The sequence below is a fragment of the Myotis nattereri genome (assembly GCF_964212035.1).
Source record: "Myotis nattereri genome assembly, chromosome: 5".
In the NCBI taxonomy this organism is placed as follows: Eukaryota; Metazoa; Chordata; class Mammalia; order Chiroptera; family Vespertilionidae; genus Myotis; species Myotis nattereri.
Genome location: NC_138080.1, coordinates 48,542,726 through 48,570,479, shown reverse-complemented (window position 1 = coordinate 48,570,479; position 27,754 = coordinate 48,542,726). Strand labels below are relative to the sequence as shown.

The following is a 27,754-nucleotide window of genomic DNA, read 5'->3' as shown; positions in this document are numbered from 1 at the left end:
TCTCATTTGAAACTTTAGTTCAGCATTACTCATGGATAATCATAGTCAGAAAGGATATGTCTAGTTATTTCATTTACATAACATAAGTTTTCTTTTGGATTGCATATGAATTAATTAAATTTTCTTTAATTGTAGCAGCTACATGTAACTCACAACTTATAGCTAGTGTAAAATAGTTCATTAACTTCTAAAAAAATAGCCAGCATTCTAATACTACAAGTCTCTGAACTGGAGTATAGGCATTAAGAGGAAAATATTAAGATGAGAGAATCTGGGAAAGATACTCAATCTAGATATTCCAAAAATGACTTCATTTTACAACCGAGCATTCCTCACCAAAAAGGAAATTGATTGTACTGTTTCAGTTAGCCAACTTAATTTGTGACTAAAATAAATAATGACCAGATTCTCTTGATAAACATTAAACTCATTCTTTGATAATAAAAAATAAATTGTTTCTTGATAAATCTTAAACACTTTATTTGATAGCAAGAAATTTTTCATTATTCAAATAATAAGTAAAGAAAGTAAATATAAGCTATAAAATTATACAAAATACAATTATGTGAGTCATATTCCTCTGTTATGGAATTTGAACACTATAAACATTACATCAACCACAGGCATACGTACTGGTATAAGAATGAGGAAAAGGATTTTCCAAATTGAAATTGGTCATTACATTATAGTTATGATTGACATAATTTTGGACTTTCTTTTTTACATTAAACATTAAAAAGTAATAATATTACAGAAGCAAAATTGCTCCAAATCATTTTTCATATATTTTTATTATTTCTTTGAAATACTTGGATTATTTTACATGATTTGATTTATTCATATTGTTTATTTAACAAGCTGAAAATATAAACTAAGTATCTATGATGATTAATGTAATTTAAGTTTATAACATCTCAAATATTTCCTTTTCTTTTTGCAATATATAGGTGTCTTTGATGTTAAATATATGTATACACATACATATTTGTGCATGTATGCATGTGTATATACATATTATATCTGTGTGCATAAGTATATATGCATGTGTATATCTTTATATACATACTAGAGGCTCAGTGCACAAAATTCATGCATTGGGGGGGGGTTCCCCTCAGCCCAGCCTGCACCCTCTCCAATCCGGGACCCCTCGGGATCGGGCCTAAACCAGCAGTTAGGACATCCCTCTCACAATCTGGGACTGCTGGCTCCTAACTGCTCACCTGCCTGCCTGCCTGCCTGATCGCCCCTAACTGCCCCCCCCCCCACCAGCCTGATCACCTCTAACCTCCTCTGCCTGCTGGACTGGTCACCCCCAACCCCCACTGGCCTGGTCCCCCCCAAATTCCTCCCCCCACTGGCCTGGTCGCCCCTAACTGCCCCCCCACCAGCATGGTCACCCCATACTGCCTCTCCTGCCAGCCTGGTCACCCCTCACTGCCCCATTCTGCCGTACTGGTCACCCCAACTGCCCCCCTACTGCCCTGGTCACCCCCAACTGCCCCCCCCTGCCAGTTTGGTTGCCCCTCATGACCTCCCCTGCCAGCCTGGTTGCCCCACATGGCCTGCTGTTTAGTCATTTGGTCGCCCCTCACTGCCCCCCCCTTGCTGGCCTGGTCACCCCATGCAGCCTTCTGTTCAGTTGTTTGGTCATCCCTCGCTGTTCCCCCTACCCCCACTGGCTTGGTCACTCCACATGGCCTGCTACTCAGACATTTGGTTGTCCCTCACTAATGCCCCTGCTGGCCTGTTGCCCTACTCAGCCTGTTCGGTCGCCCATTCAGTCGTGATGGCCCCTGGTTCTTTATATATATCCTAGAGGCCCGGTGCACAAAAATTTGTGCACTGGCGGGGGCGGGGGGGTTGTCCCTCAGCCCCACTTGTGCCCTCTCGCAGTCTGGGACCCCTCGGGAGATAATGACCTGCTGGCTTAGACCTGCTCCCGGGTGGCAGAGGGCAGGCCCAATCCCTAGGTGCCTGTCCTGCAGCTCCTGGTCCGGCTCAGAGCAGGGCTGATTGGGGAGTTTGGGTGCCTCCCCCTGTCATGCACAGAGCAGGGCGGATCGGGAGGTTGCGATGCCACCCTCAGTCACGCTCAGGTTAGGGCCGATTGGAGGGTTGGGGCACCGTCCCCTGTCACACTCAAGGCAGGATTGATGGGGAGGTTGCGGTGCCACCCCCTGTCATGCACAGAGCAGGGCAGATCAGGGGATTGGGGTGCTGCCCCCTGTCACATACAGAGCCGGCCGATCAGGGGGTTGGGGCACTGCCCCCTGTCACACACAGAGCAGGGCCGATCAGGGGGTGGGGAGCTCCCCCCTGTCACACACAGAGCAGGGCCAATCAGGGGGTTGGGGAGCTCCCCCCTGTCATGCACAGAGCAGGGCCAATCAGGAGGTTGTGATGCCACCCTCTGTCACAGTCACGCTCAGGGTAGGGTCGATGGGGAGGTTGGGGCACCACCCCCTGTCACCTACAGAGTAGGGCCTATGGGGGGGTTGGGGCGCCACACCCTGTCACACACAGAGCAGGGCCAATCAGGACTGGGGAGCTCCTCCCTATCAGGCACAGAGCAGGGCTGATCAGGGTGCTGGGGCGCCTTCCCCTGTCATGAACAGAGCAGGGTGGATAGGGAGGTTGTGGCCCCGCCCCCTGTCACACACAGAGCCGCAGGACGATCAGGGGGTTTGGGCGCTGCCCCCTGTCATGCTGATCCAGAGGCCAGGAGGCCTCGCTGCTCCACTGATTCTGGTGCTAGGAGGCATATTACCCTTTTACTATATAGGATAGAGGCCTGGTGCACGGGTGGAGGCTGGCTGGTTTTCCCTGAAGGGTGTCCTGGATCAGGGTGGGGGTCCCCACTGGGGTGCCTGGCCAGTCTGGGTGAGGAGATGATGGCTGTTTGAAGCTGGTCATACACCCTTCAGGGTGGGGGTCCCCACTGGGGTGCCTGGCCAGTCTGGCTGAGGGGCTGAGGGCTGTTTTCAGGCTGGTGGGTGACTGAAGCTCCCAACCGCTCCTTTTTTCCTTTTTTCTTTTTTTATTCTTGGATTTATGGCTGCCACTGGAGCTGAGAGCCGGCTTTAGCTGTGAGACCTCGCTGCTGAAAGCAGGTTTCTGGCTTTGTTTACCTTCTGTATTTGAAACTTTGTTGCAACTCCAGCTCTGAGATCCTGGCCGGCTGAGAGCAGGTTTCTGGGGTTTTGTTTAGCTTCTATATTTGTAACAATGTTTCTTAGCAGCTCAGAGACCAGCAGCAGCAGGCGGGGAAGGTTGGCTTCCTCCGTCACTGGAGCAAGCAAGTCTCATGTTTGTGTCAGTAGCCTGGCTGCTAGCCGCCATCTTGGCTGGCAGTTAATTTGCATATTGCCCTGATTAGCCAATGGGAAGGGTAGCGGAGGTATGGCTAATTACCATGTTTCTCTTTTATTAGATAGGACTAGTGGCCCAGTGCACAAAATTCCCTCAGCCTGGCCTGTACCCTTTCCAAACTGGGACCCTTGAAGGATGTCCTACTGATGGTTTACAGGGATCGGGCCTAAACCGGCAGTCAGACATCCCTCTCACAATCCAGGACTGCTGGCTCCTAACCACTCACCTGCCTGCCTGCCTGCCTGATTGCCCCTAACCACTCTGCCTGCAGGCCTTCTCACACCCAACTGCCCCAAGCTGCCAGCCTGCTTTCCCCCAAATGACCCCCACCAGCCTGATCACCCCCAACTGCCCCCCATGCCAGTGTGCTTGCCCCCAACTGCCCCCTTCTGCCAGCATGCTCACCCCACTGCCCCCCCTGCAGGCCTGCTCACCCCCAACTGCCACCACCTGCTGGCCTGCTTGCCCCCAACTGCCCCCCTGCTGGTCTGCTTACCCCCAATGGCCCCGCCCCCCATCAGCCTGATCACCCACAACTGCCCTCGCATCTTGGCCTCTAACTGCTTCTACCTCAGCCCACCACCATGGCTTTGTCCAAAAGAACATCCAGAAGGTCTTCTGGAATGTCTCCCAGTCTAATTAGCATATTACCCTTTTATTAGTATAGATAGAGGCCTGGTGCACGGGAGGGGGCTGGCTGGTTTGCCCTGAGGGTGTCCTGGATGAGGGTGGGGGTCCCACTGGGATGCCTGGCCAGCCTGGGTGAGGGGCTGATGGCTGTTTGCAGGCTGGCCAAGCCCCCAGTGGGGACCCTCACCCCATGTGGGTGTGGGCAGCCTGGGTGAGGGGCTGAGGGCTGTTTTCAGGCTGGCCACAACCCCTTCAGGCTGGGGGACCCCACTGGGGTGCCTGGCAAGCCTGGGTGTGTGGCTGATGGCTTTTTGCAGGCTGACCAAGCCCCCCAGTGGGGACCCTCACCCCATGTGGGTGTGGCCAGCCTGGGTGTGGGGCTGAGGGCCGTTTTCAGGCTGTCTACAGCCCCTTCAGGGTGAGGGGATCCCGCTGGGGTGCCTGGCCAACCTGGGTGAGGGGCTGATGGCCATTTTCAGGCTGGCCACGCCCCCTGGTGGCCCAAGCTCCCAGCCTCTTCTTTTTTTCTTTTTTTCAGCTCCTCCTTGAGTGGAGGCCAGGGCGGGCTAGAAGCAGGTATCAGGGATTTATTTATCTTCTATAATTGAAACTTTGTAGCCCTGAGCAGAGCCCAGGTCAGGCCAGGGCAAGCGGGAAGCTTGGCTTCCTCCATCTCCGGAGGCAACCCAAGCCTCCTGCTCACTCCAGCGCCGTGGCCGCCACCATCTTAGTTGGGTTAATTTGCATACTCACTCCTGATTGGCTGGTGGGCGTGGCTTGTGGGTGTAGTGGAGTGGCGGAGTGATGGTTAATTGCATGTTTCTCTTTTATTAGTGTAGATACATATTTATATGTATATGTGTGTGTGTATATATACACACATATATATATATACATATATATATACATATATATATATATACACACACACACATGTAGTTTAATGACCTTTAACATTTTCTAATAACATACTTTTTAAAAGCATATGGATTAAAGTTTGATTTTAGTTCAAGATTGCTGGATCCATCCATCTATAATTTTCTTATGCCAGTGGAGATTATTAGAGTGAGTAACAAAAGTTTTAAATTATCCATGATTTATTAATTCAGTCATGAATTGTATAAGTGGTTGTCAGGTGGCAAAGGTCAAAACAAGAAATGATCAGCTGTCAGAATTTGCCAAGAAGTTTTTCAAGGCACTATTTTTCATTCCTATCTCCTATTTCCTGCCTTATATGCATATATTTTATTTCCCCTATCCAGAAATCTGCTACTGTAAAAGTTGACATTTATTAAATATTTATAGTGTGCTAAGGATGTGCTTTCTGTGGCTTATTACAGGTAGTATTTTGTACAACTCTAGGAGATGGTCTACACTATTATCCCCTTTTTACAGATGGACAGTTAGGCACAGAGATTAGTTTTTTACAAGGATGTAAAGCTAATAAGTGGTAGAGTCAGGACTTGAACTCAGGCAGTTTAACTTTGGAAACCTGTTCTAAGGACCACACTACTCATAGAGGGGATGGGGAGGAAAGCTCATGGAGAGAAAGAGAGAGAGGGAAGAATGTTGAGAGTATTCTGAAAGGGCTCATCTGCCAGTTCTATGTCCCTTCTCCACTGAGTGCAGCAGCTGAACCCTGATTAGACTGTATTTCTCTTAGACAATTTCTTTTTCATTTGAAACTTTGACAGGAATATATTATTTGGAGATATGAATCAAAGTGGTTTTCTCTTTTTTTATCTTCAGGATTCCATATTCAGGAAGGCCCTTTGGTATCTTGCGAAAATAAATACTGTGGTTTGGGAAGGCACTGTGTTATCAGCAGAGAGAAAGGACAAGCAGAATGTGCCTGCATGAACCTTTGCAAACGGCACTACAAACCTGTGTGTGGATCTGATGGAGAATTCTATGCAAACCACTGTGAAGTGCACAGAGCTGCTTGCCTGAAGAAACAAAAGATCACCATTGTTCACAATGAGGACTGCTTCTTCAAAGGTAAATCCAGGTGAACCTGAATTGTCACCTTCCTCTCTTTTTTTCTCTTCTCTCAACTAGTGCCTTTAAGTTTAAACTAACACAATTTTATATCAGCAAATGTCTGAAAAGAGAAAGAAAAAAGACATGTGAGCTTAGTTACATCAGTAAGCAGCAAGTGAATAGAAATTTACAAGGATACAATTCTGAATCTCAGTTATTACAACAAAGCTCGCCAAAATATGACTCAAAATTTAATATAGCTTGCAGCATTGCACCATATGGCTTCCCAATCATGCACTTATCTTAGAGACACAGGGTGGCTGGCCAATTCAGTCAACAGGCCAAATCCAGCCGGTGAGGAGCACCTGGAGTGGAACTGAGGGAATAGTGAACGCCAAGTCACACTGTGATAACATCTCATTTCCCCCTGATTAAAAAGGATGCTTTCATTTGTACTACATAATTCAAATGGTATTGAACCCATAGATGTCTACTGATATAATTGGGAAGAACTCATGCTAAACTTATTTAGTAAATCTGAGATGGCCATAATTTAAAATTTTAGTGTTGGTATTTGTTTTCATGGTAGGTACTGCTGAATTAGTAATATGACAATTATTTTAACATGCTATAGAAATAAATCATTGAACATTTTAAAATGAGTTATTTACTTGTAAACTTACCTGTTATTTGATTTATTGTTTTTGTACTGGAGAAATTATTTGTTTGTTTATAGTCATAAGACAGACTAAAATTCTAAGGTCTTAAATATATTATTTATTTAAAGGATTAATGTATTATTTAAATACTAGAGACCTGGTGCACGAAAATTCATGCACTGGGCGGGGGGTGGGGCCCTCAGCCCACCTTGCACCTGGGACCCCTCAGGGGATGTCCACCTGCCGGCTTAGGCCTGCTCCCCAGGGGATCGGGCCTAAGCTGCAGTCAGACATCCTTAGCACTGCCAAGGAAGTGAGAGAGGCTCCTGCCACCGCCGCTGCACTTGCAGCCTTCAGCCTGACTTGTGGATGAGCGGAGCTCCCCCTGTGGGAGTGCACTGACCACCAGGGGCAGCTCCTGCATTGAGTATCTGCCCCCTGGTGGTCAGTGTTTGTCATAGTGACCGGTCATTCCTGGTTGTCCTGCTGTTAGGGTCCCTTTGCATATTACCCTTTTATTACATAGGATACATACATAGGATATATAAACCTTTTATAAACCTTTATTATTTGAATAGACCGGTGATCAATCTGATTATGAATCTTTGGTTCCATGTCCCAGTTTCCCAGAATATCCCTGAACTATATTTACACTTACAAACTTGTTGGATATTTTAATTTTGGTTTACATTCATTTCAAATATGTTATTACACTTTCTTTTCTCACCAATTATGGTAAAATGACTGTTAAAACTTGTCCTTTTTTAATCTTGGTAGGACACATAAAGTATTATTTCCCAGGTGATGAGAAAAATTTTACGTAGCTTTTAAATGATACAAATGAAATGCTTTATAGTGATTGTGGCTACTAGCAGCCCTCTGATATAAATGAAGAAAAAAGAATAGTCTCCTTACCAGTATGACCTGTGTGCACCTTTACTACATGTTCTGAGAATTTTATGATATTAGATTTTCTTCCTTGACAGAAAAAAGAGCAGCTACTTTGGTTTTAAGCTTAATTTATTCCCCTCTTCTATCAAATCTGTTTTACAAATAACTAAAATTGATTCCATTAACATTCTGCTTTAAAGCTCATAAAAGAGTATTTTTTCTGTAATTTGGACCTGAGATGATACAGTGAGAATTTTTTTATTCCACTGATGCATAATATCATAAAACTATGTAAATATATGCTATTAAGTTTATTTAGAGTCATATTCTCCAGCTGAGGTTTTGTCCAGCCGACACTAAAGAATTGATTATGGAAATATATGGTATTAAGTATTATGTGGGGAAAAAACCTGGCATATTTAATGTTCTGCTTTATTTCTGGATGTTTAGGCATAATGCAACTCACATGTAAATCAGCATGGAGGTACATGAACTAGATACAGCTGAAAATGTTGCCTTCCTTATGACTTTATAGACAATAGTTTTAAGAACTTCGGTCCTTCACATGTATACTAAGCATAGTTATAAAATTTATGATTGCTTCAAAATAAGTTCTCATTATATATAGTATTAAAATTTCTTTTATTTTGGGGAGGTTAGTTAGCACATTTCCCAGGTCACAGAATTTGTCATCTGCTATTTATTGGTTTATTTGTTTTGATGTTTCGCCTAACATATCATTCATAAAAGGGCTCACTTTCAGCAGAACATAAGTAAATAATATAGAAGAAACAATAAATTCCCTGTCTTTGTAGTGTACAATTGGCCAAGTTTTGGACGTAAAAGAAGATTCTGTATAGCTGAAGGCCTGACATTGTTGTGATGGCTAAAATGAATTCTTGTGACTGTGAATAATATTTTCTGTGGCATTTCAGTTATTTATAGATTCTAATGATGGTATAAATGAAGAAGGAAATCAAGTTTTGGTTGGAGTAAGCAACAGCCATTTGTTTAGGAAGTATTTTGGGGGGATTTCGCACTATAAAAGAAGAGTTGAGTAGTTGCAACAGCAAGAGTATGGCCAGCAAAGCCTAAAAAATGTTTCATCTGGATCTTTTCAGATGAAAAGTTTATTAACTTCTGTTTTAAAAGATTACAAGTGCCTTAAAATTAATTTTTAAAAATGTTTGCAGATCTCTACTATTCTGTATCTTGTTGGCTAGGGAGGGCAAGCACATGGACAAATTGAGTAGAACACACAAATGGATACAAGTAAAACAAGAAATCTGTGCAAGATTAATAGTATCATAGTTGCTATCCTGTTTAGGATGTACTATGCAAGGGTAGGCAAAAGTATGTTTACAGCTGTGAGTACACGAATCAAATTTTATTTTTGTATTATTATTTATTAATTGTATTTTTTGCATACAAACAACTGTTGACCCACTTTTGCTCAACCCTATCATTTTTGAAAATGTTATCCATGGTAGAAACTAGGTGGAGGTACATGGACTCTCTCTGTGTTATTTCATACAACAGCATATGACTCAATGATTATCTCAAAATAATGGTATTTAATAAAAAAAAATGTGCTGGAAAAATATTAGCAGATACTTAAAACAATTTTAAAGAAAGTAGAATTTGCATTATTAATTATTTGAACGTTAACGTAAGTCTTAATTGTTTCACATATTGAATTTATCACATTTATGTTTGGTACTTATATTTTAAATATTTAAATATATTATATTTATGAAATCATATATATTAATTCATTGTTTTAAATTTAAGATTAGAATATAGGTAAATATAAATATATATTTACATATGTATATATGTGTTTATGTCTATATGTATACTTGTATCTATAACTATATCTATATATCCTCTTACTATTATTTGTGTTACATATTTAAATGCTTCTGTACTAAGCTCAGCATTTACGATTACTGTAAAATAGAGACATGAATTCACTAAGAATTATCTTTATGATTAAAGATTTGTGGAACTCTAGAGAAAACATAATACCTCTGTGAACATAACATTTTTCTAATTTAGTTCTATTCACATTTATTTGATTATAAAGAAACTGACTATAATGGGATTAGAATATTGTAATATTTGTTTATTGACATGAAATAGTTTATACTGATGCTTAACATAGCATACAACTTTCTACTTTTACATGTTATCTAGCTATTACTTATAGTGATAGTTTTGCTTTAATGACATTTCCTATTCTCACCCCTACTCCCAAAGGGCTCTCTAATTGCTAAAATCCCACATCACTTGTAACAGGTACGGTTTCCTCTCTCTTTGACACAGGTCAGTCTGTCATACACAGCAGAATTTAGTTACTCGGGATACAGATATAAGCTGGAATAGGAAAGTCAAGATGTAACCCGTGCCAAATGGGGAATTAAACCTTTTATGAGAAAGTCAATTGAACAAAAACTCTTTTGCCATTTACTATGTTGAGAATAAAACTGCCATAAAAGCAAATGTTCTGTGCACTTAAATGTGCATCACAAACAATAACAACAATAACAACTTGGGAAATATGGTTTTTATGGCTATACGTGTGCTCTTTGAATGAGATCTGACATTGTGTTCTTTTTCTTTGGTATAATTTGGATAGACATTCATATTTCATTTTTTAAAATTGGTTCTTTTACCAGAACTTTTTTTTTTATGAAGGGGATTGTAGAATGTAGGCTTAAAAACTAGGCTGCCAATAATGTTTTAAAATGTATCAGTAAATGTAATGTGCTCATCCACATTTGCTTTTAGATTGCTTTTTTAAAAGGGTACCTTTATAAAGCTTTGATTTTATGTGCAAACAATCTTTTATATCATTTCATAAAATATTATAATCTTCAAAAATATATAAACTTTCTCTTTATTCTATTTATTTGAATCATAAAATATTATTTCATTTAGTATCTAAATATGATACCTATTAGGTCTACAACAATGTTATTCTACACCCCCCTCTCCCCTAGCAAAACACAACTTCACTAGTATTGACTGAGTTGGTGCTTTGTACATAATTTTTGTCAAATTTTCCTATTTATAATATATAGGAAATACATTTAACTTTCAAATACATAGTCTTATCTTGTTTTTGTACATTTTCATGTTATATCATTTTTCTTCAGGTTCAAATTATAAAAGAAATAGTTTTGTTTAATATTTTATTTTATATTTTCTATGGCTATATGAATATTTCAGTAATAGTTATTAAGCACAATATTCAATAGTGACAGAAAAAAATGAGAACATTAGTTCAAATAATTTGTCTTCTATCTTGAAGCTGTTTAAATATTGTATCAGTCATTACCCCTCACTGACACCTTCACTTATCATGTTTATTTGCTCAGTAGCCTATTTTCAGATGCTGAATGTGATATTTCTGTAACGTACAAAGTGAAGAACTTTTTAAAAAACTATTATTTTTCAATGTAGTTGACTTCTCCTCTTTGATATATATTAGGGAAAACAGGATGATGAAAAACTTTCCATTGATTACACACAGCATATGTAATTAGGGATGAAATGTTCTAGAAAATGCAGTTGAAAGTTGTTCTCTATTAGACTGATTTATATTTCACTTTTAAAATCCGTTCTGAGAGGTGCATACCAGTATTTCAGAGAACATTTGAAAACTTATTAATGACAAAAAATGTAAACCAAATGGGAAAAGTGAGAAGTTTTGCATGTGGTTATCATCCTCATAGTGATGAAAATAAAATGGTAGGGAATCACATTAAATAAAGGAGATTTGACATGTTCCAGCACAATAAAATGCATAGATAATTATCAATATTGCTCTTTTAATATTAGTTAAGCTAAGTATAAAGAACTTATTTAATTTTAAAATTTTAAGTTAATTCAGTGCATTAATATGCAATAAGTCTATTTTTGGCTTATGAAAACACAACATCTAGGTATAATTTATTGATTAATCTCATGGTTAAAATAGAGCTTCATTCTTTGGGGTGGTATATGCTCAAACAGTTGTGACACATTTCATGTGTTCCCTTATGTGATAATCACTTCAACAACATATTTCTATGTTTCCCTCATTAATATGTGAAATTCCAGTAATTTGCATAATGTCTTTCTAAAGCTCCCTAACCCTGAAACCTAGACAAGGGTGATGATTACATTTTGTCAGTAACTTTCCTCTTGACCACATCTAAAGCGCTTACATGTGATCATCAAAATTCTTTAATAGATTTGCCTGCCAAGCCAGGTTGAACTAAAAGACCATGATATGTAAAAACAATATTTAACCAAATTTTATTATAGTTTTAACATACACCTCAGAGAACACATTTATCTCCAATTTTTTTCAGAGTTATAAACTGCAAATTAAGTTACAAAGAAAAGACAGTAAAATTGTCCTATCATAAAATATTGTAGTAATAATAGTGTATATTTCTAAGTGGAAATTATCACTGTTTATTTCTACCATAAATCAAGGCCTTGAAAAAATCCATAATCATTTTAAATGGAGATATAATTTTAAAAACATAGTTTATTGAAACAACTGATAATGTTTCAAAAAATTACTTCCCAAGGATTCAGAAATAGTTAGGTGCCAGATACGTTTTTCTTGATGGTTGTCATTCATTTAAATCACAATACTGTGTCTCAAAAGTATATAGGTAAAAGTGTGGAAATCTATCTGTGAGTAACCCAAAGGCTAGAGACAGCTTGGTTACCATTAGCAGAGAGAACCAAGAGGTAGATTAAAACATAGCAAGCAACCAAATCAAAATTTACAAATGAGTTCAAAATAATAAATTAAAGATATTGGTAGATTCTTAGAAAAATAACTAAAATGGTTTTACTTATAGAACATTGTAAGTGGCAAATTTTTGCCAAATACATTTTTTGTTGGATTAGAATAGAACTTATTAGTACAGAAAAGCAAGTGGAAGTTATAAGGTCAGTTAGAACCTTATTACAGTTGCTCTAAAGCAGCAGTTCTCAACCTGTGGGTCATGACCCCTTTAGGGGTCGAATGACCCTTTCACAGGGGTTGCCTAAGACCATTGGAAAACACATATATAATTACATATTGTTTTGTGATTAATCACTATGCTTTAAATATGTTCAATTTGTAAGAATGAAATTGGGGGTCACCACAACATGAGGAACTGTATTAAAGGGTAGTGGCATTAGGAAGGTTGAGAACCACTGCTCTAAAGGGAGATTGAGATGATGCTGATTTGATTCAAGATGACAGAAGTTCCAGTGGTGATGCAAAGTTGTCTGTCTTAAACAATTTTCTGTGAGTTGGATGCAGAGTTTAAGGAATTAAAGAAATAAACTAAGAAAAAGGAGAGAGAGAGAGAGAGAGAGAGAGAGAGAGAGAGAGAGAGAGAGAGAGAGAAGGAGAAAGAGAGAAAGAGAGAAAGAGAGAAAGAGAGAAAGAGAGAAAGAGAGAAAGAGAGAAAGAAAGAAAGAAAGAAAGAAAGAAAGAAAGAAAGAAAGAAAGAAAGAAAGAAAGAAAGAAAGAGAAAGGAAAGGTTTGAGGAGTTATTTACTAAAATGTGAAACACTGGGGGACTCATACATTTGGAAGTGTATATAAAAAGAATATTTATACATATGCATTTAAGGTTAGTTGAATTTGAGTCCCTTTTAGTCAAGCAAGGGTAGATGTTCTTTATGCAGTTTGATATGAGTCAAAAAATCAAATGAGAGTTTGGAGCAGGATACATACATTTAGGAGTTATAAGTATATTAATAAAGAGATGAGGCAAGGTACTCTATAGTTTAGATACTAAGCCCTAGCATGAATGCACACTGGGAAGCAGAGAGCCGAGGATAGAACTCTGTTGTACTTCAACTTTCAACAGTCAGGAGGTGGAGGAAGAACAAGCAAAGGAGACGAATATATAGTCACCAGTGATAGAGCAGGGAACCAACACAACGTAGATACACAGAAGCTAGTACGGATGTTTTCCACAGAGGATAAAATGACAAGTTAAATAAAATGTTGCTGAGATCAAATAAGATGAGGATTGGAAAATAATCATTAGATTTGAAAAGATTAAGGCCCTGGTTAACTTTGGTAAGAGTATGTAGAGAAGCTGAGGAAGTGAGATAGCAAGAACAGGAAGCTCATTGGAGGAGTGTTTCTCTAAAGAAGACCAGATATATGTAGGCATATATAGTGCAGGTATAGACACACGTGTAGTGGTCACGAGAGAGAAATGTGAATGTGAATAATAAAGCAGAGAGCAGAAAATGTAAAGGACAAGAAAAAAGAAAGAAATTGCCAGAGCAGAACCTTTGGATTGACTAGAGAGAACTTGACCCAATGAACGAGGGGCAGATATGGAGTTACTTGAGAGCGTGGATTCAGAAGGGAAGGAAAATCAGCACTTTCAGGTGCAGGTAGATGGATATATTTTATGATATAAAACTGTGTTGTTCCCATATGGTTCGTTATATTTTCATAGTGATACTAGTATAAGAAATAAAGCATCAGTTGAAGGTGGCAAAGAAGATGATTATGGAGATTTGAGAAAAACAAACCAAAAAAAGGTTATGAAATAATAAACAAGGAAAGAGAGAGAAAAATCCAAGAGAATATAATAGAATTTCCAACAGGTTTAAAAGCCATATGGTATCTCTGCTCATAAATTTAAAGTTAGAGTAGTGTTTTGTGGATGTCTTTTTTTCTATTATATTTATAAATGTAGTCAGCTACTTAGATTAAGGATTTCAGAAGAATTGGGTTTAACTAGGATTTTTATTTTCCCAGAAAAGAATTATACTTAAAGAAAGAGTTCAAAGCCACATTTTCCATCTCTCTCAGTGGCAGTTTGATTACGTTATCTCTGCTTTACTGTGTATACCTACTCTACTATCCAGACATCTCCTTGTGGGTATCTTTTGCCTCAGCTTGCATATAAACCAGAATGGATTCACCCAAAATCTCTACATCCTGAAAATTGTGTTACCTATTTGGACTTCCTAATGCTAACATTGAGTTTACAACTGTGCCTCTTAATTAAAATTTACACTAATGAAATCTGTATTCCAAGATATAGGGCTACAATAGCTGTTTATTTTAATGGCTTTCCATATTCCTGATCAATTAGCAGTCAGTATGATTGGAATAGGGACAAGCTATACATTTCTTTTTACTTAGGAAAAGAAGGACTACAGGAAGATAACTGTCCAAAAAAAGTGTGGATGAGAAATTATCTTGAAATCTATCCTACAGTACAACTTTATTATTAATTCCATAGGGAGGCTATAAGTAAATGTTATTGAGAATAACCATTGTAGCAAGGTTGCACTTTGACACACTGCTTTATTTGGTTAAGCAAATGATTTGAAAATTTGAGGCAGCTCAAATATTTGCTATCTAACATTTCTACATTTAAAGTAAATTTATGTGTTTTAATCAATCTGGCTCCTGATAACGTTGAAATATAGATAGACTTATTGCGAATGGTTTCAGCGCTGTTGGCATTTAATTCGTTTTTTGAATGAATTAGTGTCCTTAAAATGGACGAAAATGCTATTAAAAGTTGAGAAAGATGCATGACCATTTGATGAATCTAATTGAGCATTAGTATAATTAATTTAAAGGACTTATACTAGATATGCTTGATTAATTTTAAAAAATGCTCAAAATTTTACATGCTTGTCAAAGGGCTTCAGGTAATAATTTATATAAAGTAGCTAAAGAAATAAAATGCATGCATATGTATACCATGGATCACTGTGTATTAGAAAATATGATTTTTATTGGTTCATTGATGATTAATGACATTTAAACCTATGGCAAACCCATTCTTAAGGATCTGTCCAAATATGGAGATGACACGATTCTTACCTTTGCCAAGTAGGTGGAGTTGAGTGCTAAACCAATCAATTAATGACCAATGGTATTTTTCCCCATTTCAGGAAAAACATCATTATTAGGTTAGATTAGCAAATGTATCTGATATTCAGGTACATTGAACTTATTCATATCAAAACAAACCTATCTACCTTTTGTTTAGTGAAACGCAGTTTTCCCATACTGTGAAAGTCCCACACTGAATCCAGTTGTTGTTTATGGTTGTTTAATTTTGGCTCTTGGCAGTTTATTATTACTGAGTATGAAGTCCAAATTATAGGGAGCAGGGATCCCTGAGAACCATATTCAGCAAGAAATGAGACAATCAAATTAAGAAAACAAAAACAAGGAAGTTAAAAGAAATGTGAAGAACTAATTTCACTTGCTCATCATGCATATGAATTCCTGCAGCTCTGAAAGGCACTGCATATTGTTTTAATAAGCAGGCAGGGATCCTTTATAAGAATTTATACCTTCAACCTTACTACATTTATTCTACCAAACTCGAATATGATGGCCATTTGCTTTACTTTCAGATGAGTGATGGTATCAGGTAAGGTACAGTGATGCAGTGTATGCCAAGGCTAATGCATACATATAAACACCCAGACAACCTACTGTCAATATCTGTGGAACTTGGCATGTTTTGACTAAGTGACTATTGTAAGGAGGAGAAAGACTGTTGGGACTACTCATTGGTATTGTATCTATCTGGCCATTGGACATTCACCTACTCCCAATCAAGTACAGAATGGTATATCCTCTAGCTTTGAGGTAGAGTTTTCATGCCCTATCAAAAGCCGTAATTTATTTTGTGAATCCCCTCATTTACTTATTTTCAAAGTTGCTACAAGACAAAACTGGTCATTGTTTATTTTCTAAGTGAAAAATGCTAATAGTCCTACTTCAGAAGCACTTTTAGGGAATATAAAAGAACAGGTATGTTGGGATGGGTGTGTTTTCCAGTATTCAGAATAATAAGTAAGGCATTTAGCTGCGATGACAGTCTACAAAACACAAGACTTCGATTTGGGGTTTAATTAAATTTATGCCAAAAAAATTACTTCAAATCCTGGGGAAAAATATGCTTGAATAGTATAGCACATGTTTTGGCCTTTAAAATCTTTAGCAAGTGGAAACATTTACATGACACATTGGCACAACCTCCATAGCTCAGAAACAGCTCAGTGTATATAATATAGCAACAGCTTTGTCCATTAATTCCACAGGAAATATGCACACTGACTCCTGTATAGATTTGTCACTTCTGCATCTACATCTATTAGGAGCAGCAGGGGTGGAGGTGCATTTCATTTAAACATACTTATAAAATACATGAAGGAACGATTATGCCCGACCCTTTCTGTGTATTGCTAATTATTTCAACATCAGATTGTACACAAAATAAATACATAAGTAGAAATCTTATCTTGACAACTAGACATTATCTTACAAGCAATAGGGGGCAGAAAGTGGCTACTTCTAGATATTTTGAAAATCTACTTTTAGATGCAGAAGATGGTTTGTTACTCAAAGACGAAGCCTATTTGCACCCCACCCCCTCCAGCAGTCATCCCCATGCCCCTGCCAGAAGGAGACCATTGTTGTCTGAAACTTGAAAGCTGTTGCTCTGACACACATACATCATTACACTGTGGCTATTGGAAGAGGCCAAGGCACTGACCCCATTTACAACCCAATCTTCTGACCCTGTTTCTGAAAAGAAGCTCAAGAGGACCAAACTGTTAAGTGCTTAAAAAACAGCTTCTATTCCAACCTTATTTCTATTCATATTAGATGGAATGGATCGATTTGAGCTAGAGCCTTTAGCTATTTCAGAAATCTCTCTTCTTTTTCCAAAGTCCTCACCTGAATCCCTTTATCTTTGTCATTCTACTGTTATTATTATTTTTTTCCTAACACCCAGATGTTGATATAATCTCTTTATTTCATGTCACCATCAGCAACTAGTAACGAAGAAGAAAACAATGATTAATCTTAAGATGTCAGGGAGCATTCACAGGACATATTTGACTCTGGCTGATTTCTTTACATTTTTTTGGGGGGGGACACTTAGTAATAGATACGTCTTTTCCTCAGGACACTCAAGTTTCCTTTCCATTCTTCTATGGCACAATCTGTCTTGCATACTGACTCAGGAGTTTGGAAGTTTTGACTCTGAACTAATCATAGGTTTGCATTTGTTGGTCTCTACTTTCAGAGTTTATGTGCCAAAATCATAGGATAAAACATTATTGAGAATAAAGAAAATCTTCAACAATAAATTTTATGTATTCTGAGAAAAAGATGAATGGGATATTTTAAATAATTACTTCTCAACACTAATCAATAATGGATAAAATTTTGAGGAAATAAACTTCCTATTTCTAATCATCTTATCCTAAATTACTTAAATAAATTAAATTGTAAGCCATTCAAGAATTCAAAGAATGATCTTTTTGAATCCTTTACTGTTTTAAGACACAAAATCATCTTTCTTATGCTGTGTTCCTGCAATTTCACACTGAGATTGTTATTTAAGTGACAATGCCTATGAGTTTGACAGATTTCATCAGACTTTTCTTTACTTGTGAATCTCTAAGTTATCAAAATTGGAAATTGTAATGAAAGTTGATGAAAACCTTACTCTTAAAAGTTTTAGAAGTTGAGTTTTTTTAAAAAACAATATTTTTATTGATTTCTTACGGAGAGGAAGAGAGAGGGATAGAGAGTTAGAACTTCAATCAGCTGCTTCCTGCACACCTCCTAGTGGGGATGTGCCCGCAACCAAGGTACATGCCCTTGACCCGAATTGAACCTGGGACCTTTCAGTCTACAGGCTGACGCGGTATCCACTGAGCCAAACTGGTTAGGGCTGAGTTATTTTTTTAATGAGTTTTGTCCCATACAGGACTGTTCTAATGCATTTTAGGATACTTAAGGACACTTTCTTTTCCCTGATTCCCACCACCTCATCTCCATCACCCCTGGTTTGACTCCTGAGTTTGTCTAGTAGTACTGTTTTTGTCACTGTCAAAACTTTGCCTTTCACCTTCTGTCTTTACATGATTGAAGCAAAGACTTGAAGAATTGAAAATTAAATGAAGGGCCCAGAGTAACACAGAAAAGGCCTGTGTCCAAGGACATGCAATGTCTGATATTAGTTAATTGGTGATTGATTGATTGATTGATTGATGCAATTGTTGCTTTTGGAGAAAAAGACTAAATACACTTTGGGAAAACTCACATACTCTTTCTCAATAGGGACTTATTGCCTATAACTAAACACCAAACAATATTCCATGAACCTTAGTAATACATTTAAGTATAATTTGAGGAAAAGTCCAACATGATTTCTATAATTGTCTTTTGATAATAATTTCTTTTAAGTCTTTAGGTTCTATATATAAGATTCATGTTGTATAATTTCAATTGTTAAAAAACCCAATTTTACTAAGATTATAATATAATTATATAAGGATATTTTAATAATAATGCAAGGAATACGTGAAAGAAAATGGTTGGCTTCATGTATAATTCTTGAAGAAATTAGTGAAAAGGTGTTTATAATTTTTCTTTTTTAATAGGACAAAGGTGTAATGGTTTTTGATAGGTCTAGAAAAAGAAGGTTTTTTAAAATTAGGATATGAACATTATATTAGAACACTTAGGACCAGTAATATCAGTAGTGTCTTTTAAAATGTGTTAAAAGCAATGGCATGGAAAATGAGTAGATAAATTTATAGAAGTCTTAAGAACCTGATCAAAAGAAGATGAAATAATGAATGAACTACATGAAATAAAAAAAGTTAGAACTTGGGATTTGATATCCTATAGGAATATTAAAAACATCACAAAAAATTCTAAAAAGGTGTTTAATATAGTCAAACTGTTGACTTTCACTAGGAAGAATAGCCTGACTTTGCTGACTAATTAGACCTCACCATTCAAACATTCACAAGCCTAATAATGGTGGACAAGTTTATGGTCTCCTACGTGACCATTTGAAATATATAATTAAAAAAATTGAAACACCTCTCTCTACCATTGTAGCAAACAGAGAAAGATAATTTGACAAAGCTTATTGGTACATAAAACCATATCTGCAGTGATTTTTGTCTGTACTTAGTGAACTTAGGTATTTTGTCACATTAAATATCCTATAATCTTATATATTTTACTGATTTTACAGTATCTTTTAGGTAGGTACAATCTTTATTAAACTTATTAAAAACTAGGGAAAATATTATTATATATAATTTATAATTTGTAATAATATTAAGTTAACAAGTACTTTAAGGAACTGAGAACAATTAAATTTATCAGAATACATGTAGCAAAGAATACCTAGATTTAATTAAACTAAAGAAGAAAAAAGATGAGATTGAAAATGTCCCACATATATAGTCATCTTTATTTGGGATTTAATTATGTAAACTCAGTATCACACTAATTTTTTCCTAACTACAATCTATTTCAAAGATTAGATAGACATTTTTAAAAGACAAATAAGATTGTTATTCTTCTTCTCAAAATATCCAAGATGCATTTTAATATCCTATACAAAGTGCAGTCTCTTAATCACAACCTGGAAGATTTCATGTGGCATTGTCAGTACCTATATCTTAGAAGTCCTCTCATCACACTCCTGAATTGCTTGCTCATTTTAGCCTCCGTGTCCATTTTCATTGGCAAACACAGCAAGCTCATTTCTACTCAAGGCCACAAACATTTCCTGTTTGTGTACTGCTGCTAATGTTACTCTTGACATCCTCACATGGCTCATTCCCTCAATTCATTCAGCTCTCACATATCACCTCCTCACAGGGCACATTTTATAAAATACCTATTTTGTTTTCAAAATACTTACCATTACTGTAAATATTACTATCAATTTTTGTCTTCTTTTGGGGGGGGGGCAAGTTTTCTATTAAAATGCAAACTCGCCATGCCAGGATGACTCACTTTCTTAGTGATTGAGCCTTGACCTATGACCCAGGAGGTCACGGTTCAGTTCCAATCAGGGCATATGCCCCAGGTTGTGGGCTCAATGGCAGGTCAGGGGCATGCAGGAGGTAGCCAATCAATGATTCTCTCTGATCAAAGGTGTTTCTCTCTCCCTCTCTTTTCCTCTCTGAAATCAATAAAAATATGTATTTTTTTAAAAATGTAAACTCAATGCCGAAACCGGTTTGGCTCAGTGGATAGAGCGTCGGCCTGCAGACTGAAAGGTCCCAGGTTCCATTCTGGTCAAGGGCATGTACCTGGGTTGCGGGCATAGCCCCAGTAGGAGATGTGCAGGAGGCAGCTGATCGATGTTTCTCTCTCATCGATGTTTCTAACTCTCTATCTCTCTCCCTTCCTCTCTGTAAAAAATCAATAAAATATATTTAAAAAAAAATGTAAACTCAAGTCAGGATGTTGTCATTCTTATAGATTATCTATTCTCATAGCCTAGAATTGAGGCAGCAGCTCAGTAAATATGTGATGAATGAAAGCATGAATATTCAACCATGTCCTTTAGAAGCTTTAAAAGATAACAATAAAAGTGATTTAGAAAAAGTGTAACTGACTTCTAAAAAAATTAAACAGTACAGATAATCTCAAATATGTGAAATAGAATGTAAATATACAAAATGAAATTCTCTATAATCCAAAAAAAGGTGTAAGAAAATAAAAGTACTATATTTTCTATTCTTATAAGAATTGTTTCTATGAAATTATGTAAATGCCTGCTTTCCTAATTAGAAAAATTTAATAGTTTTTCAGATTTAAGATACTATAATGTTCTTATATTATTAACTTCTGCAGCTGCAGTATTATTAAATGCAAAGTCTATTTTATACATTACAATCATTAACATTTATTAAAAATGAAAACTATTTAATAATATTATATTAAACAAAATTGAAAATATAAATTTTTCCCAGTTGTATTAATCTGCTTATATACTGATAATTTTGGAGTGTGTGTGGTAGAATGGGAAACATCTCTCTAGGATTTAAATTAAAATTTTCATATAATGCATTAATATATTGGTGGAGAACATTATTACCTGAAAACTAATATTAGCATGAACATTTTAGAAAATAAGATATTAATTTGAATAAATTGCTAATATTTAAACATTTTCACCTATAAAACAACAATTTTTTATGTTTCAATTTAACATGTTATTTATCATTTTTACCATTAGTCATGGAATGAATTAATTCAGGAGGCAAAACAATGAAGATATTTTTAAAAAAGCTTATAGAATTGTTGGCACTATTTTTGAGAATTTTGCATTATTATGGAATTCAAAGGTCATGTCAGCCTATCAAAAAGATTAAGGCTAAACTGGTACTTGATACATCAGTTATCTAGACACATACTGATCCTACATATTGACTGCATATTTCCATGACCATATAGATAAAAGAGGAAGCTTACTCTCTTGCAGTGCAGAAGGTGGTCCATTGTCATTTAGAGAGCCCAATATAGTCACATAGCTAAGGGAAAATAACATAGGAAGGAAGCAGGAAATATGCTCCTCTATATATTTTTTGTGGTGACCCAGAAAGTACTAACCCCAGAGTCTAGAAAACTGGTTCTCAATCTCACCGCTGCCCACTTAGAGGCCAATACTTAGGATACACAAAAATATTGTGAGTGTGTGACCTATGAAAAATAATTCTGAGTTTTTAGTGAGGATTAAACACCAGGATGTGTGAGTGTGTTTATCACACTGTTTTTACAGAGGTAAATACTCTTTAAAGTAATTTGAAATAATTAACTTCATTATTTTATGTCCTGTTTCTGGCTCGATTCCTGCTCTGACATCAGGTATTGTATCACAGTTACAACTGCTGTGGATAAGGTCTCAGGCAGTCCAAAAATCTGTTTAAATTCAGCTTCATATTTCTCTAGTTGAAATTGCTCTGGATTTAACATTGGGCTCAATTTCTGCCCCTGCTACTTGCTAACAGTGTGGCAAGTCTTGCAATTTAATTGAGCTCCTCAGTTAAATGTGAATCATAAATGTCACTTAAAAGCTGGTTCCAAATAAAAAGACATGAAACATTTTAAAAAAAATAATGCTTCTTTGAAAGATGGGGAGAACTGTAACAATAGATTTTCCCCCCCTTATTCGTAGGAAAAGGGCATGCCTAACGTAATTGTGAAATAGTGTAACTAAGTGGCTAAGAGAATGGGCACTGTGGTCTAGTTATTGTGTTTCTGCTACTTGTTAGCTGTAAGACCTTGGGCAAGTTAGCCAAAAGCTCAAATCTGAATTTTCTTATTTGAAAAATAGAAATAATAACAGTACCTACCCTGCAGGGTTGTTGTGCTGATTGGATACTCTAAAGAAGGTATCAGAGAACATTTGGTAGTGGGAGGGGCAGCATCCATTGGAGAGACCCCAGCAGTGCCCAGGCCCTGGATGTACTGCTCCCACCTCTGGGGTCCTGGGCGAGCCTGAGGAAGAAGCAGACACTGGCTTTAGGTCAAGCAGGCCAGGCCGCAAAACCAGGACTGCCCTTCAAGCCACTTGGGGCGGGAAGAGCAAGACACCTACAGCTCTTCCTTTCCCAGCAGCTCCCTGGTCCTCGCTGCATGTTAGCATGTGAGGGCCACCGCCTCTTCTGCGTGCCACCCTGACCCCAGGCTGGTCTCTTAGAGAGCAAGTTCAACAGGCCTGAGGGCTGTCCTGTGGTACATGGGCTAGAGCAGAGCCAGGAGTCAGGGACAGTGGCTACAGCTCCCAGGGAAGCCTGTTGAAGAGGGAGGACCTGGGGGCAGTGGCCTGGGACTTGGGGAAGCTACAGTGGTACAGAAGAGGATGAAGGGGACCAGGGAAATTGCCAGAACAGCCCACACTTACGCAAGGCATGGCCACTGGTCCTGCTGCTGCTCTGCAAAGCACTGAGGCCCCAGGACCCCAGACCCCCCGGAGTCTGGCCCTCAGAAAACTCCACCTTCCTCCTGAGAGGGAGACAACAAGGGGACAAGTGCGAGAACATTCCAACCGGGGTGACAGTGGCAAGTGAGCAACAGGGTTCAGATTTGCTTTGCACAGGGGACTCGCCTGTTGAAAGACTTCCTCAGAATAGAAAGGAAGCATCTCAAGAAACTTATTGCACGTCAGCCTCAAATTCCACCGTGGGCAGAAGAGGCCAGTGGGAACTCACACTGGGAGTGGCCTGTAGCTCGAAACATGGAGCCAGTCCTCCTGTCAGCCCTTCACTTACAAACTCCGCAGGCTCTGTCTAGGGGGAGAGGTGGCCAGTGTGGGGTTTCCTCCCTCGCAGAGTCAGGCCCAGAGGTTTACAGTTTTCTAAGCTTTGATAATGTGAAGCTCCAGGTTCAGAGGATGCCGTTGAGCGCATCGCAAGTAAGTAATTTTTGGTGTTTGCATGTATGTATGTACTATTTAAGGTCGAAAGAAAATAAATTTCAGAAGCAAAGATATTAACTCTTATAAGAAAAAAACAAAACAACCAAAAAAAGAAGACAAAGCATGATATGTCTTGTCCGCCTTAATTTGGCTATGCACCTGAGCTGTGCCATTTCCACCCAGTGGGCAGCAGCCATGGGCAAGGATGGAGCTGGACCATGGGCCGCAGCATTTAGAGCCCAGTTGGTATCTTGTGAGAAACATCCAGAGTGGCTGGTGGGCTGTGCTTCCCAGTGTGTTGTTCATGTGGAGATGTGAATACCTCCTGCTTAACATATCTGTATAAAGTGCTGTCTGATTAAACCTTTTTTTCACTTGATTTTTTGGAGGGCTCATAAAAATGCGTGCGCGCGCATGCGCGCGCGCACACACACACACACACACACACACACACACACAAGGTGGCACCATTAAAACTGTCTCTGCCATTAAAAAAAAAAAAGAAAAAAGATACTAAGTACCCTGCACATGAGCGCTATCATTATGATTGATTTCTCTAAGCATTGATTTACTTTTGACAAGTAGTGATGTAACCAGGAGAGTTTTACTAAATAATGTGCACATTCATGAAGAAAATAATTCCCTGTCTTAAAGCTTCATGTACAACATGGGGCATGTTTGTAGTAGAAATATGCGCCTCATGAATTAATTTGCATGGGTGCATGTGTTTACTTAAATGCATTTTAAGGAAGCATGTGTATCTTTGTCCACAGTCAAACAAATAGAGAGATGACCAAAAAATGTTTTGGGATTTTTTTTTGAGTGACTCAAATACTACATTAAAATGGACATTGGTGTGGTCCTGTAGTTATGTGAGTGTGAAGAAGAAGAATCCTGATTTTTCTAAAGCCTGGATTAATAACTTTATAGTGTAATGGAGAGGAAATTGAATTCTGGAGTCAGAGAGGCCTGACATTAATCTGTGTTCCACCTCTTACTCTTGACTTTATCTAAACACTCATCACAGAATTAACCTTCTTCATCCATGAACATAACATTGAGTTAGATGAGTGGTAATACCATCTTCATGTAAAATTCTAAAACTTAGAACTGTACAATAGCTCCTAACTTCAATGATTTTTTTTTTAAATACAGCCTATAGATACAGGATGTAGAACATCCCTGTGTTTTTTGTTTGTTTTTCTGTGTTTTTGTATTTTTGGTTGTTTGTTTGTTTGTTTGTTTGTTTGTTTTAACAATGGGTAGAATTTAAGCTCTGCAGTCATTCCCAAGAAAAGTCTGACTAATAAAGTAAAAAATTGTTTTTACCTTCCAGTTTAGAACATGAATCTTTAGAGAAAGGGGAACAAATACTGATTAATAAAAATTGCCGATGTCAACTTAGAGCACTGAAAATGTGTAAGAGTGATTTCTAAGGAATTACTGCTGATACTGCAAATCAGGCAGCAGTATGCTGCTCTCATTTGTTTTGTTTTAATAAACTTTATATAGCTACTAAGAATTACACTGTTAACAGAGAATGCAATAAATATCCAGTGGTTGGAAACAGTTTTGAATTACCTGATAAGAAAAAAAATAATGTATGTCTGCTTAGTTTTTACTAGACAAAAGAGTTTTAGTATTGTTTTTCTAATTGTGCTATTTAATTGGAAATAGTATGAAAGCATCCTGATAATTCCAGTGGTTTAGCTGTTAAGGATTATTTTATGTCTTTAGTTTATATTGATGACATTAGAAAAATGAAGCAGCATCCTAAACAAAGAATTATGGTAAGATGACAAGTTTAAAATATTAGAATGGGATATAGAACTTGAGAATAGTCTTTCTAGTGCTAAAAGCTAATTATGACTTAGAAGTTCCATTATCTGTCTTAAATTTAAAACAACTGCTAAATGGATCATTTCTTTGTTATTTAGCCATTCAAGCTTATCTCTTTGATAAAGGTCTTTGCCATCCAAACGGAACATAAAGATTTTATTGGTCTCTAATGGTGCCAACTACAGCTGTACAATCATCATTTTAGAGTCCAAGCTCTGTCTGCTCTTAGATCTGCCGTTACTTGATCACAATTGCAGAAGTATCTTTAAGTGTATTTGCTTAACCAGATGGTAAATGGCTGTAGAGGGAATACATTTCTCTTTTTTACTGTATGACTAAGTGTTAAAACAGAAATTTTAGCTATGGTGGGAAAACACAGACTTATATTATACTAAAAATAGTTTCCCTTACTTTTTTGCAAGAAAACGATATGAATATCTGCAGCATGAGAATACAACACTATGGCAAACATTTTTTATATTATGCACATAGAATTTGAATACTTTTTTAACTGAAAGTTAAGTAAAACAAAACATTGATACAAAATGTCATTTGATTTCTGACATATTTTGCAAACGAAAACCTGAAGAATTTCCATATTTATTCTTTTTTAAATTATTAACTTAAATGATCAGAATAAAAGGTCTAAAAATCATGATATTCAGAAGTATTTTAATTTGATATATATATATATAAATAATGATATTTCACATGTAAAAGTTTGTAAATAAACTTATGGTATGAGAATTCTTAAAATTTATATGAAATACTTTGTTAATTTTGGGTTAACTCTTAAAATTTGAAAAGATGTGAGAATGTGTGAATAGATATATTCAATATATATTTGAACTTATAAAATTCTACAAGGTTTATATATTAGGAGGACAGCAAGGATTATAATTTCTGTTGAAAAGAAAAAAAATATTTGGTGGTGTCCTAGAGTAATGAGTGTGAACTGAGAATTATAAAATATTAAACAAACTTAAAACTTTAGCCCCTGTTTTCCAAAACCAAGTAAATAGTAAGTGTATAGTATAATGATAAAAAGGAATGCATCTTGAATTACTTTAATAACTATAATATCATGATCAGTGATTTGTTTCCCTGAATAACAAAATAAGCATTCAGCTTGTATGGGACCATCACTAGAAAAGTAAGCAAATGAAAGCAGGTTTATTTTGGAAAAGTTATTGGTAGTCATATTAAACTGTCAGCTGGTAGTTCTGATAATGACATGATTGAAATGAAAGCACTGCAATTTATAATTTTAGGGTACTAGAGTGTAAGATATTCAGGCGTAAGACGTAGAAGAACAAGCATATAAGGAAAACAAAATTCTAGAGGCACCCATGAACATGGATAGTTAATGTGGACTGGAAGTTAAGTTTCTCAGATATGGAAGTCAAAAAAATTGAAGCTGCACTGTCAGTTAAACTTGGTCATTCAAATGGGCTTCTTTGATGGTAGAAATTTATGTTGAAGAGAGAGATTAATATCAGTACTGAGACAACTTCCTGGTGGACTTTGGTGAAGTCAATGGGTTAATGAAGGGGAAAAGTGACAAAGAAATTATAAACTGTAGTGAATATTAGTAATCAGGGACTGGGTGAGTCTTGGTATCTTGACAAGGTATTATCCTTTCTAAACTTAGGTGTCCCCACCTGTTAAATAAATAAATTATTCTCGGTGAGGTCCCTACTGAACATTTCACTGCAGAAGAATAATTGTAGGTAATCAGTCTTATGAATATTAGTCTTAAGGGACAAGTGAATTAAATTGGAAGCTTACCAGTTGAGTATGAGTGAATATTTGACTAATAAATGAGATTGCTCATCAATTTTAATCATGTATGTATTCAAGTAGAAATATATTAGAAAATAAAGTAGAGTAAATCTTAGTAAATATTAAGTGAGGTGGATCTTAAAAATGTTTAAAAGATGCGATAGTTATCGTTAAGGATATAGTAGCAAAAGGTGAAAACATCTGAGAAGAATTTAATATCGGGGTAATAAAGAGACCCAATGGTGTAAATAGGGATAGATAAGTAGGTGATAGATAGATAGATAGAGAATACAGAGTCCCTGAAGTAGACAAAAACACTTTGGCAATAGTGTGTGAAGTAGCTTTAATTGTTTTGTG

The 27,754-nt window shown here is 37.2% G+C and overlaps 1 protein-coding gene across 2 annotated transcripts in view; it reads left to right on the top strand.

Annotated features, from left to right (window-relative positions):
- Positions 1 to 27,754, top strand: part of FSTL5 (follistatin like 5) — a 594,131-nt gene that overhangs the window by 195,523 nt on the left and 370,854 nt on the right. For both annotated transcript variants that reach the window (XM_081091744.1, XM_081091745.1), the window contains exon 4: positions 5,749 to 5,997. In XM_081091744.1, the coding sequence (XP_080947870.1) occupies positions 5,749 to 5,997 (249 nt within the window). The remainder of the gene's footprint in view (positions 1 to 5,748; positions 5,998 to 27,754) is intronic.